The 18,780-nt window shown below is 40.3% G+C and overlaps 1 protein-coding gene across 1 annotated transcript in view; it reads left to right on the top strand.

Annotated features, from left to right (window-relative positions):
* QSOX2 (quiescin sulfhydryl oxidase 2) overlaps positions 1-18,780 on the top strand; it is a 188,063-nt gene that overhangs the window by 65,016 nt on the left and 104,267 nt on the right. The window contains exons 3-5 of the mRNA XM_030207617.1: positions 6,623-6,671; positions 8,494-8,602; positions 13,835-13,925. Coding sequence (XP_030063477.1) covers positions 6,623-6,671; positions 8,494-8,602; positions 13,835-13,925 — 249 coding nt within the window. The remainder of the gene's footprint in view (positions 1-6,622; positions 6,672-8,493; positions 8,603-13,834; positions 13,926-18,780) is intronic.

Here is an 18,780-nt window from a genome sequence, read left to right as displayed (position 1 = left end):
GTCTTTGTTAGCTGTACTTTGCTTGCTTCTGCTTCAAATTGCTTACTGCTGAATTGAGTAAGAGAAAATAAAGAACATTGCTGTTGAATCTGACAACCGGTTGTGTGAGTGGTTTTCTTGGGTGAGCCGTCACCTGGGAGAAGGGGGGAGGGGAAAGAGTTACCCTTCAGTGAGTGTCTAGAAAGAGCCGGCCTCCTTCTGAGACAAGACCTGGGACTAGAACAGACACAGTTCTTGTGTCCTTCCTTGAAGATCTGCACAGAAATTGTGACAGAGGATTTGCCTCGATACTAATGTTGCTGGATTTCTCTGCAGCCTTAGACACTGTGGATCATAGTATTATCCTTTCAGGACTGGCAGAAGCAGGTATCAGTAGCACAGTATTACCGTGGTTCAAATCCTGTTGTCAGACAGACAATAGTGAGTTCTGTTCAACAGCACATCATTATCATTGGAACTGAACTGTGGGGTGCCATAGGGATCCATACTGTATCCAATTTTATTTAATATCTACCTCAAGCTTCTTGCTTGATGGACACACAATTCTATATGTATGCTGATGATATGCAACTACTCATACACAATTCTATATCTATTCTGATGATGTTCAACTACTCATACCCATTGAACCAGATCTACCCACAGTCTTGAGTAAACTGACCACCTGTCTAACTACAACTCAGGTATAGGCAAACAAACAGAGATTCAGTGGGTACCTAACACAAGTGGACAAATATCCGACTTCAAGATACCGTTTGGGAAGTATGAATTATCCTAAAATTGGAATCTTGGGAAATTCTAGACTCATCACTCGCTCTGATCCCACAAATTCAAACAATTTATCACTTGTGGCAGCTATGAAATCTCTCCATGTATTGATAGACAAGTCTGATTATAGTGGTCAATGCGATGATAACTTCACAACTAGACTGCTGTAATGCCCTGTACACTTGTCAAACCAAAAGGTTTGCATCAACTACAACTAATTCAGAATGCTGCAGCACAACTGATAGAGGGCTGCAAGCAGCGTGACTACATTCTTCCTACAAAAACTACACTGGCTACCAGTACCTTACAGGACTAAGTTTAAAACTGATTTTCAAGGTCCTCAGACAAAATGTGCCAGAGTACAGTACTTAATATGTTAGCCCTTTACCAGTGTGTTTTTATTAGCAAAAAAGGTGCTGGTACTCAAATGATAGGCCACCCTTCAGGGGTGAGGTGATCACTGATAGGCCTACCCCACAATAGCCAGGCCCCCTGCAACCAGTCACAGAATCTGACAAATCAGAATTGTTGTGTAGAGCCTGGGATCTTTCATTAAAACTTGGGATCCATGGGTCAATTTTAGCAGACAATGGAAAAGGTGCCGGTACTCAGTACCCCCTCAAAAAAAGCCCTGCCCTTTATACACCTCTGAGACTTTAAGGTCCTCTCAAGGATCATCACTATCTGTTCCTCATGAAAAGATATTGTATGATGAGACCCAGCAGTGAGCCTTCTCAAGGGTACACCCTTACTCTGGAATTTACTCCCAGAGGGTCTACGTCTAACTCAAGGCTACCTCTTCAGGAAGCAGGTGAAAGCCTAGTTCTTCTCCCAAGCCTTTAATACATATCACTTTGCACCTGGACTAGCTTGCTACACACACTGTAACTTAGACCAGTCCCTTATTTATTTATTTAGATTTTGCTCACACTTTTTTCAGTAGTAGCTCAAGGTGAGTTACATTCAGGTACACTGGATATTTCTCGGCCCAGGAGGGCTCACAATCTGAGTTTGTACCTGAGGCAATGGAGGGTTAAGTGACTTGCCCAAGATCACAAGGAGCAGCAGCGGGATTTGAACTGGCTACCTCTGGACTGCAAGACCAGTGCTCTAACCACTAGGCCACTCCTCCACTCGTATTTTTTTTTTTAACTATATAAGGAACTTACCTAGAGTTTGGCCATCCATCTTCTCTGTTTATATATCTGCACTTGTCCCCACAGCTAAATGGCAAGCTGTGTTGTAGAAAAGCATTAGCATCATATCTATTATTTGAATGTTCTAATGTGCTGACGTGTTACAGGTATATCTCTGCTATTTGAATCTTTTTGCTGTTCATTATTTTTTATACTGTTTCATAGTAGTCCTGTTATTAGGTTTTAATTTGCTCTTAAGTTTTAACTCATTTATTGTGTTCATGTTTATATTTTGCCATTTTTAGTCTTGCGCTGTTAACAAAATTGTAAGTTTTATGTTAAACCATACCTGTTGGACCCTGCCATGAGTGAATCTCTTCTTAAAGGTGGTTAATAAATCCCAATAAATAAGCTTGACTGTATGCCAATTATCTTGTTGGCTTCTCTATCATAATCCTCTCTAGTCTGGAGTACAGTGGCTCCACCTTTATTTGCTTGCAGAACTAGAATAGAACAATTTAATTGAAGGTCTTGTGTAGCCTGCATAATATCTCTGGACAAATTAAATAGTTTACAATTCTGTCCAGTGTTTGCTAGTTTTCTGCTTATAGCATATCCGTGTGGGAAAATTATAGGGGAGATGTTCGCACCCCAGAGAAACTCCCATACGTAAGACTTGTGGCAAATGCCAATATTCCATGATTGGACTGAGCTGGATGGATTAGCAAACAACGATAAAGATTTTCTCCAGACATGTGACATCTTGTTCTAGCAAAAATGTGGTCTGTATTGTTTTGTGTCCCTGCAATTTGTTTTATGTGGGCCGCAGCAGTAGACCTGTACGACTTTGTATAAATGAACATAAGACTCGTATAGTCACCAAAGCTGTACAGACTCCCTTAGTGCAACATTGGCTACACAGTCAGCATAAAGTATCTGATATTAGGTGGAGGGTCATAGATTTAGTAAAAGAAGGGTGGGAAGGAAGCAACTATGAAAGATTTTTGAATTACAGTGAGCAATATTGGGGCCCTGTTTACTAAGCTGCGCTATAAGCGTAATAGCTTATTTAGCGTGCGCTAACGCTAGAGACATCCATAGTAATATATGGATGTCTTTACCATTAGTGCATGCTAAAAACTTTAGCGCACCTTAGTAAACAGGGTCCTTGGGTTTTTAAGTTAAACTCTGTGGTTCCATTTGGACTCAATGCTGACTTGAATGGATGACCTTGATCTGACATGGATGTTCCTTGTGATTTTGGTGGATAGAGTCACATGGTAGTTTGCTCAATAGATAAGGTTAGAAAAACGCCACCATCATCTTGAAAAGAAGCAAGAGATGGTCGGAGAGACTGTGACTATTTTGAAAAGTATTTGAGAAATACTTTGTTTTAAGAGAGTTATGTTTGTGTATAGAGCTATATTGGGTGCTGTTTATGATTTTTCTAGGGGACAGTCCTTGAAGCCTCAGGCAAACTTTGATTCATATCACCTAAGAGTCCACTTACTGCTTGGATATTTGGATCAGAATGAGCTAAGTGAAAGTATCTTACTTTTAAAGTTAATGAATAAGAAGAACAGTAATGTGGAGTTAATGAAATATTGGATAAGCTTTTTAGAAGTTTTTCAGTAAACAATAGACTGGTAATGATGTTGTGCTTAAGGCTTAGGCAGCGATGAGATTATGAGGTGCTGGAGTGGTACTGCTGAGGTCTGGTGAAATACAGAGTGAATTTGAAGCAAGAATTATGTTGTAAAACATGATCATCTGAGTTTGATAACAAAGACTATGTGTTTGTTGGATGAAAAATTTGAGGTTTGCCTATTATTGTGGATCTTCCATTTATTTATAAGCCATATATGCACGGCAATGTCAAAGGCCTTGATGAAATCCATGTACACTACATCTAGCGCTTTCCTTGATCCAATTTGTTGATCACCCAGTGAATGAAATGAATCAGGTTTGTCTGTCTAGATGTACCTCCAGTGAAACCATGCGCCTTCAGATTTGATGCACTTGATATCAGAAACTGCACTATCCTCAGTATTAGGAGTGTTTTCATTAATTTACTCACCACCAAAATAAAATGAACTAGCTTGCAGGTCCTAGAGGTTCCTTATCTCTGCTTTGTGGAGAGGAACCACATCCACCTGTTAAGACTTCTGGGGTCATTCCCTAATCTAAGATGCATTGAAAGGGTCAGACAGTGGAGCCTCTATGACTTCCTAAGTTCCTTCAATACCCTCTACGAGTACTACTACTTATCTATAGCACTACAAGGCATACGCAGCGCTGTACACCAAACATGAAAAGACAGTCCCCTGTATCTAGCCCCTGGCCTTGTCTACTTATAGTTTAGCTAGCTCCTCGGTGTCTTCAGAATCATTCAAGAGCTACCTCACTTTGATTCTTATTTATACTTTTCTGCCATCGTGCTCCCAGCTCTTCATATCTGAACACAGAACAGAAATATTTAAGCAGTACTGTTTTATTGTCATTATTTTCTACACATTCCTCCCCTTCATCCTTGAATTTCAGTGACACTTGTATTTTCTCCTGTCACTAACATCTTAAAAAAAAAAAAAAAAAAAAAGAGAGAAAAATCTTGTCCCTCTCCCCCCCCATTTTACTCGTGATCATTTTTTTTTATTCCCATTTGCATCTTTGCTTTCCCAACAGCTTTTTCATAAATTGTTTCCTGTTTCTGCAGTCTTTTAGTATTTGAAGGTTAACCTTTTCCATTTTCAGTTACTGCTTTTGAAAAACATGGCCTCCATTTTCTCTTATTTTTCACTTTCTAACACAAAGGTTCATTGCCCTTAAAATATCTCCTTTGCCCATTTCTTTTTTACTCTTCTCTCCCCCCCCCCCCCCCCCCCCCCAAAAAAAAAAAAACATGTTCCCAGCCAGCTAGTAATTCTTTGAGGTATTCTTCTATCATGAATTTTCTTGAAGTCTAGAACCCTCATTTTGGAATGAACCATCTTTACTTGTTTCCTTATAATGAATGAACCACCCCTATGTGGTGATCACTGGATGCTACATGATAACCACTTCCCATTAGTAAGCGCCAGTTCTGGTATCTCCCGCTCCAGAATGACTTCATTACCAGCTGCAGGACAGGTCTCCCTCCTTTTGTAGGACATTGTAGCAGGAATGTCCCAATTTTAACATCTGGCAAATTGAAATCATGTAACAATAACACTTTCCCTTTCCTAGTAATATCGTGAATGTCTTCAATTAAATCTCTGTTGTTTCTGCCTGTGAGGGAGGTCTGTGTACTATACCAGTGTAAACAGATATTCCATTCCCTCTTTCTATATAAGCCCACAGTTTGTCCCCTTAGTTTATAAGCCCTGTAGTTCTACTGCTTTAATATTTTACCTATTAGCAGGTGTAAATGTGTACTGGAATAACTGTCTAAGTGAAATCTTCACTAAATACAGGAAGTTAAAAAAATACTGCCTTCCTGCTTAGAGGAGGTGTTCCCAGGCCGTGTTTTGGTTAAGAAAGGAAAATAATGCACAGTTGAAATCTAAAAAAAAAAAAGTTCATGTTTCTGCAGAAAGTGCCTGTATATACTTTTCCATAGAACTGCTATGATGCCTGCAGGTAGAAATTACCTGTGGATGTTGGATCAGTGGAGGCAGATATCTCCCTTTTTGTGCAAATTTTGAAGCGAAAATTAGATTTTTCTTGTTTATCCACCTCTTATGTGCTAGCACAGATTATCAGAAACCTAATAAGTATCTCAAATAATTGAAGTATGACCCTAGTGATGATCGTTTTAAAAAGTTAATAATTTGAGAGTGGTGTAAGTATAATTTATTTATTTATTACATTTGTACCCCGTGCTTTCCCACACATGGCAGGCTCAATGCGGCTTACATAGTAACAATATAAAGAATTACAAAGTCAAAGAAGAATATATAGTTTGTGGTAAATGCAAAATTAATGGGGTTAACAGATAAGTAAGTTGAACATAGGAGGAATTGAGTTTAGAAGGAAATGAGCGTTGGGAGGTAGACGTAGAAAGATGGAAAGGAATGGATATGGGGTAGCAAAAAGGATAATGGGAAACATGGTCAATGTATAACTGCTGTCAATAAGAATCATGTGGGCAAGTTTTGGCTAGGTTGAATCGTTAGGGTAGGCTATCTTGAAGAGATGGGTCTTCAGTGTAACAGCTGATGTTTGGGCAAAGAAACCTTATGAATTAGCCACCATGAAGACTCGAGCAGAGAGAGAGAAGGGGCTAAGTATCATTTTAGTATAGGTTACTATCTAGTAGCCTGGAGAATACAGTACCAAGATCTTTGCCACCTCATAATTTATTGTGCCAGTATAGGGCCCACAGAGCTTTATAGACCACATGGATCTGTTGCTTCTTTCACTATCTGTAATCTGGTAGTTTATAGTTTTGATGAAACAGGAAAGCTTTCCAGATTCAGCCATTGAATCCTTTGGAGTAAGACCAAGGTGACTAAGTTCTTGCTTTGCTGGGGTTTTTTTTTTTTCTGTCATACAAATGTGTATTTGGAGTTTATCTCCTTTTAACATAGTTTCTCAGCTGATTTTCAATGATTGTCACTGGCCAGACTGAGGCTTTGTTGGATACATGCTGTTTGAGATTGCAGAAATGGCTGTGCCACTGCAGGAAGTCATATTTGTTTCTGGCTGAATAGCATGTTGTTTTTTTTTCTTCTCTCCTACAGTACTTCAAAGCATTTACAAAAGAATTCACCTCAGGAGAAAATTACAAAGGTAAAGAGATGTACTGAGACAGTTGTCGGTGTGTGCATTTTGACCCTGCAAACCTCCAATAACATGATGTTCTCATGAAGAGACAACTTAGGTATTAGATTTTATAACAGTGTGAAACAGTTCCTACTGGATCTGCAGACTGTTTTGATGCCAAACAGAAGTTTTGTCCTTAGAGATGGGAGAAGATCTGCTCTAGGTTGCACCTGGGATAATGGGCAGCTGTGTCAGGTTGCCTCCATGATGTGCTTCTTCAGTTTTTGTTTTCTATATTGTGCTCTAACTGCAGGGCCCTCAGGTCAGTCACAACTTGTGTGTTTAAAGAAATAATGTCAAGTGCATCTCCTATAAAGATAAGTACATAAGTATTGCCATACTGGGACAGACCAAAGGTCCATCAAGCCCAGCATCTTGTTTCCAACAGTGGCCAATCCAGGTCACAGATACCTGGCAAGATCCCAAAAAAGTACTAAACATTTTATACTGCTTATCCCAGAAATAGTGGATTTTCCATAAGTCCAATTTAATAATGGTCTATGGACTTTTCCTTTAGGAAGCAGATATAACTTTACTTATCTATTCTTATTGATGTGTTTGAGCTCACTAGCTTCTGAGCTCTGGGATGCCAAAGCCATGGAAAATCATCTGTTAATCCACTCAGACTGTCTCTGCTGATCTGTTGTCAAATATTTGAGGTTCAGCTTCCAAAGCTTCATCCTACTGTTGTATAAGTGCATGAGAGTATTGTACCTTTTGTAGTTCTTGGTGCTAGTGTTTGCGATGACCAGGCAGCATGTCAACATTCTTCAGAAGTACATTTATTTATTTTTCCATTGTACTGTACTGATTTAAAAATAGGTGAAGGCCATTGGTAAGGATAACCAACTCATACATAGTAGCAATACATAGATGCCGACTGAATTTTGGTTTCGTATTTGGGTTTCCATTGACGGAAACCTGAAACTGTAGCCCCTCTCCACCTCCTCTGCCTTAAAAGGCCCTGGAGGTTAGGAGCATCATCTCAAATTGCTCCTGCCCCCTGTCTGCTATGATGAAAAAAAAAATGGTGGGTGATGCCATTGGAAGTAGCGGCCATCATTTTTTCGGCACTGATGAAGGGGGGGGGGGGGGGGGGCGGAGCAGTTTGAGATGCTCCTGCTTCCAAGACACCAGTAGACCACCAGCGCCTTTACAAGGTAGGCCCAGGAAGGACCTACGTGGGGAGGAGAAGAAGGCAGAGTGGTGGGCCACCTGGGAGAGGGAAGATCTGTTTTCTATCAGGGAGGGGATAGGGAGAGGCTGGCCTGCAGGGGAGGAAGCAGGGGACAGGGCCACAGTTAACTTTTATGGCTGAAACTGAGCTGCAGATTTGGTTTTGGCTAGAACCGGAACCACTGGGTATTCCTTGTCTAAAAACTCTAACAATTTTAGTTTAACACATTTCAGTGACAAGTAGCTGCTACAGTGTCAAATATATGCAGTATTGTAATTCTTAACACACTTATCCTCTGGTATTTGTTTATAAACTATCATTTAGTGCCATGTTCTAGTAGCCATACAGGTCCTGGAGCATGGTAAATTCTTTTTTGAGTTGTGATAAATTGTTTCTTGGGCAACAAAGTTGAAGATTTGAGACCATATGAGTCACCTCGTAGATGGTAGCCTCAGAAGGTCATTTACACAGTCATCACTAGAAACCAATTGTATCTGATCCATGGATTGATATTTCAGTCTTCAAAGAATGTTCGCTCTTACTTGTTTAGTTTTTAGTTTCCTGTGTAGTTGTGGTGATAGTAATGCTGGCTTATGTGGTTCTCATTTTTAGCTGGATCAGATAGAGATGTACAGACAGTCCGGCAGACGATAATTGATTACCTACAGAATTCTTCCCTAGAGAGCAGGCCTCTAGCTTGCCCATCCTTAGATCCACTCAGGTAAGTTTCTAGGTTATTGAAAACTGCTGGCAGATTAGTAATATGTATAATAGATAGCAGTTAACTAGGTCCATATACTCTGCCTTCTGTACAAGGTTGTCTAAAGCAGGGAGAAGGCCGTGCAGGAATCCAGTGGCTAGGTAACACGTCATACAAGACAATATCCAAAGGAGTTGTCTTCCTCCAGAAAGCAATATGAAGTATTTGTCATATCTTGTAGGGCTCTTCAAGTTCTGCTAAAATGTGCAGTAATGACTGTGTTGTTAGTTCTGTGGTTAAGTAAATCAGGCAATGTAAGATGTGCTGTGTCAAAAAAAAACAAAAAAAACAGAACACAGAATTGTTACCTTGCTCACTCAGCTCCTGTTTTTTTTTTTTGTAAACCATTAAGTCTTCAGTTATAAACATTAGTATTCACCTTTGTGTGCTTTTATATTTTAGCTATGTTTTTGATGTGAGTTAGCTTTCACTGATCTTGTGACCAGAAGCAGTTGTTTCGTGAGAGTATCTCTCCGTTTGACATTGTACGAAGGATAACGCGGTGGTGCAGCATTTTGCTTCCAGCCCACAGCCATACGTTTTTCTGCTACATTTCTGGACTCCTGACGCAGGCGCTGTGCGCCAAAACGCGGACCGTGTCGGGTCCATTCTAGGATTGTTTCATCTATATATTCGATTAAAATTCTTATCCCTCTTTTTTGAAGGCTCCTAGTACTTTTTGTTTTTCTGTTTTGATATGAGTTTTGTCATGTTTTCTTTTATGTTAATTTACAGTTCATACGTCACTGTTTATAGTTTTGTTTAGGTCTTTTTTTTTTTTTTTTTTTTTTTTTTACCACAGTGAACGGATGCTTTTTTTTTCTCTCTGAACTTTTGCCAATTTTCTAAGCCAGAGTATACATATACTTTCACTTTTGAAATTACCAGGAAAACCACGTGCACACACTTTTATTTATACCTACTACAGGGTGAGGCAAAAAAAAAAAAAAAAAGGAACCCTGTAGAGTTTTTTTGCTATTTTTTCAGCAACTGCTTGGAATTTCAATGTGAAATTTTACTGCTTATTTGTTACTATCTACATTTATGTGCAGAGTGGAATGAGCTTATCTTTAAACATGGCAAAGTTAGACTTCTTAGCGTGACACATAGACTTTTGTCTGGGGAGCAACGTTGGCGGCCTATCACAAGCTCCATCCAAAGCAGTAAACAATTGCCGAACTAGAGGAAGCGCTGCAGATGATCTGGGACAGCCTCGGGGATTGATCGACAAGGCTGTTAAAAACTTCCCAAAAGTGACAGGAAGGCCTGTGTTAAAGCTTGGATTGGATACTTTAAGCATTCACAGTGACTGCAAAATTCTGACACTGTTGTAGTATCATTTGCACAATGTTGTTTTACTGTGTGTTAGCTTTAATGATTTTTGATGCTCAAAAATTGCTAGGTAGTAATGCTAAAATGTCAGTAACATCGACATAGCTTAAGATAATTAAATGTTTAATAGTAACATGTTAAGTATGACGACTAAATAAGTACATAAGTACATAAGTAGTGCCATACTGGGAAAGACCAAAGGTCCATCTAGCCCAGCATCCTGTCACCGACAGTGGCCAATCCAGGTCAAGGGCACCTGGCACGCTCCCCAAACGTAAAAACATTCCAGACAAGTTGTACCTAAAAATGAGGAATTTTTCCAGTCCATTTAATAGCGGTCTATGGACTTGTCCTTTAGGAATCTATCTAACCCCTTTTTAAACTCCGTCAAGCTAACCGCCCGTACCACGTTCTCCGGCAATGAATTCCAGAGTCTAATTACACGTTGGGTGAAGAAAAATTTTCTCCGATTCGTTTTAAATTTACCACACTGTAGCTTCAACTCATGCCCTCTAGTCCTAGTATTTTTGGATAGCGTGAACAGTCGCTTCACCTCCACCCGATCCATTCCACTCATTATTTTATACACTTCTATCATATCTCCCCTCAGCCGTCTCTTCTCCAAGCTGAAAAGCCCTAGCCTTCTCAGCCTCTCTTCATAGGAAAGTCGTCCCATCCCCACTATCATTTTCGTCGCCCTTCGCTGTACCTTTTCCAATTCTACTATATCTTTTTTGAGATACGGAGACCAGTACTGAACACAATACTCCAGGTGCGGTCGCACCATGGAGCGATACAACGGCATTATAACATCCGCACACCTGGACTCCATACCCTTCTTAATAACACCCAACATTCTATTCGCTTTCCTAGCCGCAGCAGCACACTGAGCAGAAGGTTTCAGCGTATCATCGACGACGACACCCAGATCCCTTTCTTGATCCGTAACTCCTAACGCGGAACCTTGCAAGACGTAGCTATAATTCGGGTTCCTCTTACCCACATGCATCACTTTGCACTTGTCAACATTGAACTTCATCTGCCACTTGCACGCCCATTCTCCCAGTCTCGCAAGGTCCTCCTGTAATCGTTCACATTCCTCCTGCGACTTGACGACCCTGAATAATTTTGTGTCATCGGCGAATTTAATTACCTCACTAGTTATTCCCATCTCTAGGTCATTTATAAATACATTAAAAAGCAACGGACCCAGCACAGACCCCTGCGGGACCCCACTAACTACCCTCCTCCACTGAGAATACTGGCCACGCAATCCTACTCTCTGCTTCCTATCTTTCAACCAGTTCTTAATCCATAATAATACCCTACCTCCAATTCCATGACTCTGCAATTTCTTCAGGAGTCTTTCGTGCGGCACTTTGTCAAACGCCTTCTGAAAATCCAGATATACAATATCAACCGGCTCCCCATTGTCCACATGTTTGCTTACCCCCTCAAAAAAATGCATTAGATTGGTGAGGCAAGACTTCCCTTCACTAAATCCGTGCTGACTTTGTCTCATCAGTCCATGTTTTTGTATATGCTCTGCAATTTTATTCTTAATAATAGCCTCCACCATCTTGCCCGGCACCGACGTCAGACTCACCGGTCTATAATTTCCCGGATCTCCTCTGGAACCCTTCTTAAAAATCGGAGTAACATTGGCTACCCTCCAGTCTTCCGGTATTACACTCGATTTTAGGGACAGATTGCATATTTCTAACAGTAGCTCCGCAAGTTCATTTTTTAGTTCTATTAATACTCTGGGATGAATACCATCAGGTCCCGGTGATTTACTACTCTTCAGCTTGCTGAACTGACCCATTACATCCTCCAAGGTTACAGAGAATTTGTTTAGTTTCTCCGATTCCCCCGCTTCAAATATTCTTTCCGGCACCGGTGTCCCCCCCAAATCCTCCTCGGTGAAGACCGAAGCAAAGAATTCGTTTAATTTCTCCGCTACGGCTTTGTCCTCCTTGATCGCCCCTTTAACACCATTTTCGTCCAGCGGCCCAACCGACTCTTTGGCCGGTTTCCTGCTTTTAATGTATCTAAAAAAGTTTTTACTATGTATTTTTGCTTCCAACGCTAATTTCTTCTCAAAGTCCTTTTTTGCCCTCCTTATCTCTGCTTTGCATTTGGCTTGGCATTCCTTATGATCTATCCTGTTACTTTCAGTTGGTTCTCTTCTCCACTTTCTGAAGGATTGTTTTTTGGCTCTAATGATTTCCTTTATCTTACTGTTTAGCCACGCCGGCTGACGTTTAGTCTTTTTTCCCTTTTTTCTAATACGTGGAATATATTTGTCCTGAACCTCCAGGATGGCGTTTTTAAACAGCATCCACGCCTGATGCAAGTTTTTTACTCTGCGAGCTGCTCCTTTCAGTCTTTTTTTCACCATTTTTCTCATTTTGTCGTAATCACCTTTTCTATAGTTAAACGCTAGCGTACTTGATTTCCTAGTTTCACTTCCTTCAATGCCAATATCAAAACCGATCATATTATGATCACTGTTATCAAGTAAAATTTCTTGTTGACATTCAAAGCAGTTGCTGAGGAAAAGGCAAAAAAACTCCTGGGGGGGGGGGGGTGTTATCTTTTTTTTTTTTTTGCCGCCTCACCCTTTATTTGATGTGCCTGACTTTTTCTGTGGAAGGTTGTGCATGTGTTCTGAATTTTCAAAACTGTGCACTTAAGATCAAATCCCTCTCTGATCCTGCTTCTAGGAATGCTCTACTCACCGCAGGTAATGGTATGCACATACAACCTGTGGATGTCTACTGTTACCTGCTTGTTGGGTGAGCAGTTTTGTAAAAGTCTGTCTCTTTATATTGTAAAATTCTTATTAAATACAAATTAATACTCAACACATCTCAAAAATTGACCCTGGGTACCCTGTCATACTTCTGCATCTCAAATACCAAATGCTATACATATCTCAAACAGTTGCTTTGCTGAATTCCTTCTATCTGTGACAAGTTTCCCAGGTACAACAGGGTGTATTATTATAAAATCTACCACTATTGGAAAAGGACAATTAAAAAGTCTAAACTGCTGCTTTCGTGCGGCGTTGGCGTCTTTTTGCAGCAGGCGCCGTAGTGGGAACAGCATAGAGTCTGGTTCAGTTTAGTCTCCTGATAAAGCTTTAAGCGAAACATGGCCTATGTCGAGCTAAAGACTGGGACTATGAGAGCATACTTAGACTAAGATTGGGACCACAAGTACAGACTGCTATTAAGGTCTTTAATGGAAACTGTTTTGAGAGATTTAACCATAATTGAAACATGAACTAGATTGGGATGATTTATCAGAGGTTCCTGGAGGACAAGGAATTGTTCAGTTGCTGTTGGCAGGAGTTTTTGATTGCTGAACCCACATGAAAGTAGCAGTATAGATTTTTTTTTTTAATCGTCCTTTCCCAATAGTGGTGGATTTTATATTAATACATCCTGTTGTACGTGGGAAACTTGTCACAGATAGAAGGACTTCAACAATGCAACTGTTTGAGATAAGTACAGCATTTTGTATTATTTGAGATGCAGAAGCATGACAGGGCACCCGGAGTACATTTTTGAGGTTTATTGAGATGTACTGAGTGTTAGTTTGTTTTTAATAAATATTTTGTGTAAGCTTTGTATTATGAATGAATAAAATATATAAACAAAATAAGTTTGGTGAATAGCAATAATATTTAACAATTGAAATTTTGATTAGCCCAATTGGGGGAGAGTATTTGTATTGTAAATTATATATTTTTATTGTACTCCTTTTCTAAGCAGTTTTGAGTTAAATACAAATGCATATCAGATGTGGGAAATGAATAAATTTTTTTTTTTTTTTTGGTAAATTTTCTGTTGGCAGATCCAGTGATGTTGCTTCTCTTTTGGACAACAAAGCTACTCATTACACAGCCATTCTTTTTGAGAGTGACCACTCTTACGTGGGACGGGAGGTACTTTTACAATTCATTCCCTTCTTTCCATTTTAATCTGTTTTTAAGTTGTCAGAAAATCAGATACCCAAGTGTTTTCACTCAGGAGGAGCAATGATTTTCTTTAACCTAAGTTGCTGGAGTATCTTAATGCAAAGTGGGTAAAATAAGCAGCCAACATCTCCGCAAAATTACCTGGTTTGCTTGCTCACTCATATTATCTGTAGCCTGTCAGTTCCATTGGTGCCCAAGGATCACATTGTAATTAATGCAGTAATATACACTTGATCATTGTATGTGCAAGGATTATTGTTGCACTTTTGAAACTTGCAACTTCACTCTAAATGGTCACCTCCCATCCCCTATTGGAGCTTTTAAATGCCTCTTTTGTTTTCAGCCAAGCAGCTTTCTGCTGCTTTGGGCTTCCAAACAAATTGGATTTGGCCCTGATTTGGTTTTATTGGCAACTGCTTGGGGTCCCGTACCCTTATTTTGCATACCTTCTTGATCTAACTTAGTCATTGTAGCCATAGCCATGTGCCTTCTGCAACCCTGCAATCAAGGGATCATATATTTAGTCACTAGGTGTCGCTGTTGAGTGATAGTGGAGACTCCTTTCCTTCTCTTTCTTTCTCTAATTGGGTCTGTGAATACTGCCCTTTTAGCATTCCTCATCTCAGGGAGTAGGGTACCTACCCCAGGATCTCAGCACAGGTGTCTCCACATGACGATGCACAACACCTCTTCTAAGCCACTAGGCTGACCTAGAATGCACTTTTTGATCTGTTTCTGTAATCTGCTTATTCATGAATGTTGGCTGCTCCATAACATATAACAACCTTTTTTTCCTATATGAGCAGTCTTGGCTGTGAATAGCAGTTTCATCCTGTTTGCAAAAGGAATTCTTGTCGGTGTGGGTAGTATATCTTTATCCTGTCACTGTATATAACTGCTCCTCCTTGCAGGAGTAGCACAGGCAGGACACATTCCCCAAGTATGTTAAGATATCTTTAACAATTTATTCCTGTTAATTGTAGGGGACTCAATTATGGGATTTCAAAGTTTGTTGATTATATTGGATGTTTTGGTTCCTCAGTGTGATATGTAGTTTCTTCGATACTGACTTGTATTTGCTTTGAACCAATAAAGTATTATTGAAAAAAAACAACAGTTTATTCCTGTTAAGTGTTTACCAAACTCTACCAGTTACAATTGCTGAAATATATTTTAACTATTACAGAGTCAAGTATTGACAACTAGTTAATATATTTTAAAGAATCCAAGTTGCTGTGTTGGGTGTCAGGTTGGAATGTAGAAATGCTTGATATACCACGCTAGTCTACAGATCAACAATGTCTGTCTTAGTTTTGGCCTTCAGCTCTTTGAATATGGTGCTGAGTGAGGTGATCGTAGTAGTGAACTTGGTTTTCATGGGGGGTTTAGGCTTCAGCTTTCTAGTAGGTACACTTGTAGCTAAGAGTCATTACAAACTAAATCTATCCCTACACTGGCGGAAGAAGGGATCATACCAAACCCAAGAACACACATCCTACAAAACAAGAGGTCATGTGGACACGAAAACATTCTGGCAACTGCTTTACAACAATGTATTGACAGAACAAACAGATTCCATACATTATCTCTTGGAAAGGGACAAAAGATGCAAACACATACTAGATGAAATAGCAGCTGTACGAACAAAAACATCACGTAAGAATAACTCGATACCATGGTTCAACGACGAACTGAAAAAACTAAAAACACAAGCCAGGAAACTTGAACGAGCATGGAAAAAAACAAAAGATGAGCACACACTTAATACATGGAAGCAATCACAAAGAAAATACAAATACGCAATAAGACAGACCAAAAGATCATACTACAAAACTAAAATAGGGACAGACTACAAAGACACGAAGAAATTATACCAACTCGTGAACAAACTCCTAGACACCAACTTGGTCACAACAACAAAAACAGCCATTCCAACCGCAGACAAACTTGCCAAGTACTTTTATGAAAAAATTATAAATCTATGCAACACACTACCTCATGACAACACTGACATTGAATACTTCTTTAATGAACTGGACCCAACTAATGGAGGATACCTGGCTGACCGAATCTGGTTAAACGTCGACCTCCTCACCGTCAGTTGAGTTGCGCAGGTGATCAGCAGGTTCTCCCAACACTCACTGCAAACTAGACACTTGTCCCAACTACCTACTGAAATCCGCCCCTGACTGCTTCATAACAGGACCTCACATCCCACCTAAATTACATGCTTCAGCGAGGTCTCTTCCCTAAGGAAAATGGCAATATTTTACTCACCCCGATACCAAAGGACTCCACGAAAAAAAACAAATGAAATCAATAACTGCCGTCCAATAGCATCCATCCCGATGTCAGTCAAACTGATGGAAAGCATGGTAGCCAAACAATTCACAAAATATATAAATAAATTCTCAATTCTACACGAATCTCAATCAGGTTTCCGTCCCATACACAGCACAGAAACAGTATTGCTCACTCTCCTTTCCAAATTCAAACAGGAAATAGCAATAGGCAAAAACATCCTCCTCCTCCAATTTGACATGTCTAGTGGGTTCGACATGGTAAACCACAACATACTATTAAGACTACTAGATAAGTTCGGGATTGGTGGTAATATACTAAGATGGATCAAAGGTTTCCTAACCACAAGAACATACCAAATAATATCAAACTCAAACCTATCACCGCTGTGGAAAGCAGACTGTGGAGTACCACAAGGGTCACCACTATCCCCAGTCCTCTTCAACCTAATGATGACCCCGCTAGCCAAGACCCTATCCAACCAAGGCCTTAACCCTTTCATCTATGCTGACGATGTTATAATATACATTCCTTACAAAGCAAATCTGTCTGAAATCACCAACGAAATTAAGATCAGCTTCAACATCATGGACACTTGGGCAAATGCATTTCAACTGAAACTCAACAAAGAAAAAACACACTGTCTTGTCTTATCTCAACACAGCGTGGACAACCCCACAATTATCAACACTCCAGACCACACCCTCCCTATCTCAGACAGCCTGAAAATCCTCGGCATCACAATAGATTGCTACCTAACACTAGAGAACCAAGTGGCATCCACAACGAAGAAAATGTTTCACACAATTTGGAAACTCAAATGTGTGAAACAGTACCTCCAGAGGGAAATGTTTTGCAATCTGATACAATCAATGGTACTAAGCCATTTAGACTACTGCAATGGAATCTATGCAGGATGTAAAGAACAAACCTTAAAGAGACTCCAGACCGCTCAGAATACGGCAGCCAGACTTATCTTCGGAAAAACCCAATACGATAGCGCAGAACCCCTCCGCAAAAAACTACATCGGCTCCCAATTAAAGAACGCATTGCTTTCAAGATCTGCACAATGGTTCACAAGATTATCTACGGTGAAGCCCCGGGATACATGACAGACTTGATTGACCTACCTACGAGAAACACATCCGAATCATCACGAACGTACCTAAACCTGCACTACCCAAGCTGCAAAGGGCTCAAATACAGATCAACCTAAGCATCCAACTTTCCCTACATAAGCACCCAATTGTGGAAAGCATTACCAAAAGCCATGAAAACCTCTTACGACCACCTCCACTTCCGGAGAACACTAAAAACTTATCTTTTTTAAAAAGGCATACCCTACCAACCCAACAAATGCCTGATCTCTGCAACACAACAACACTAGACTTCAAAATGCGCAAAACACAACTCTCCCACTGTTCAACGACCTTATGTGGCTGTCCCACATGAACTTTATCTCATCTCAACATCACTCTCTATTTGTAAACACCGGAGACTACAAACGCACCTCCGGTACGATGTAAGCCACATTGAGCCTGCAAATAGGTGGGAAAATGTGGGATACAAATGCAACAAATAAAATAAATATTACTACTGTCGGAGACAAGATACTAGCTAGGTCTGACCCCATTTGGCATAGAGCAGGTTCTTGGAGGAAGTAAGTGAAAATAGGGCATAGAGAGAGATGTCCACCTGCCCATGTTTGGCATGTTTAGCCAGGAGCTGTGGTGGGAATCTGGTGCAGCCATAGTAAAGAGGAAGATTAGGCAAACCATGCAACTAGTGAGCACCTACTACCAACTTCCAACCACCTCTGATTTCATGAGTTCTAAAATTTCTCAAATGTTGAAAGATAAATGTGAAAGTAAAAAACAAAATTTCCTTAGTGTCCATGCCAGACCAATTTAGAACCTGTGAGCTATGCCCCATCAACCAGTAGATGGAGACAGAGAAACACAGTTTTGTATGATTAGTTCCTTGGAGTACCATGCAGTCTTAGAATGCTCCAGCAGATGGTGTTGTATACTGTGCAGGTAGATCCTAGGCTGGAGAGGCCTGATAGGCCCCAGGGCAAGTTTCACTGGTTAAGTTGAGCTAATCTTCCACTCAGCATTTAAGAGACTGGAAAAGAAGGAAATTGGGTAGGAAATATTTGAATGGGTCCAAGTCCCTTTCTCCCTTTTCTCTGGGAGGGGTCTCTTTGGGTTGAGGTGCCTCACAGAGTGGACTTGAGGTTATCCTGGACCAGTTACTTAACTGGAGCCCAGGTAAGTGTGGGAAGCTGATCATTACTCCTTCCTCCTGCTCCTGCCCCTTGTTATCCTGGTGTCTTCAAGGTTTGCCTTCAGGAACTGCAAGTATACCTTTTACTGTTCTTATTCTTTCCCTTTCAGGGCTTGGACGTCTGAATTTCAGTACACCGGAAGTGCCTTGCTACTTTTTCCATTGGTGCAGGTGTTTCACCTGTTGTGCAGTTCAGGCTTAACAGAGTTCTTATATGGGGAAACTGTTTTTGTG

The sequence above is a fragment of the Microcaecilia unicolor genome, chromosome 6, assembly GCF_901765095.1.
Source record: "Microcaecilia unicolor chromosome 6, aMicUni1.1, whole genome shotgun sequence".
NCBI lineage: Eukaryota > Metazoa > Chordata > Amphibia > Gymnophiona > Siphonopidae > Microcaecilia > Microcaecilia unicolor.
The sequence above is the reverse complement of the archived record's forward strand: the minus strand, read 5'-3'. Positions and strand labels throughout refer to the sequence as shown.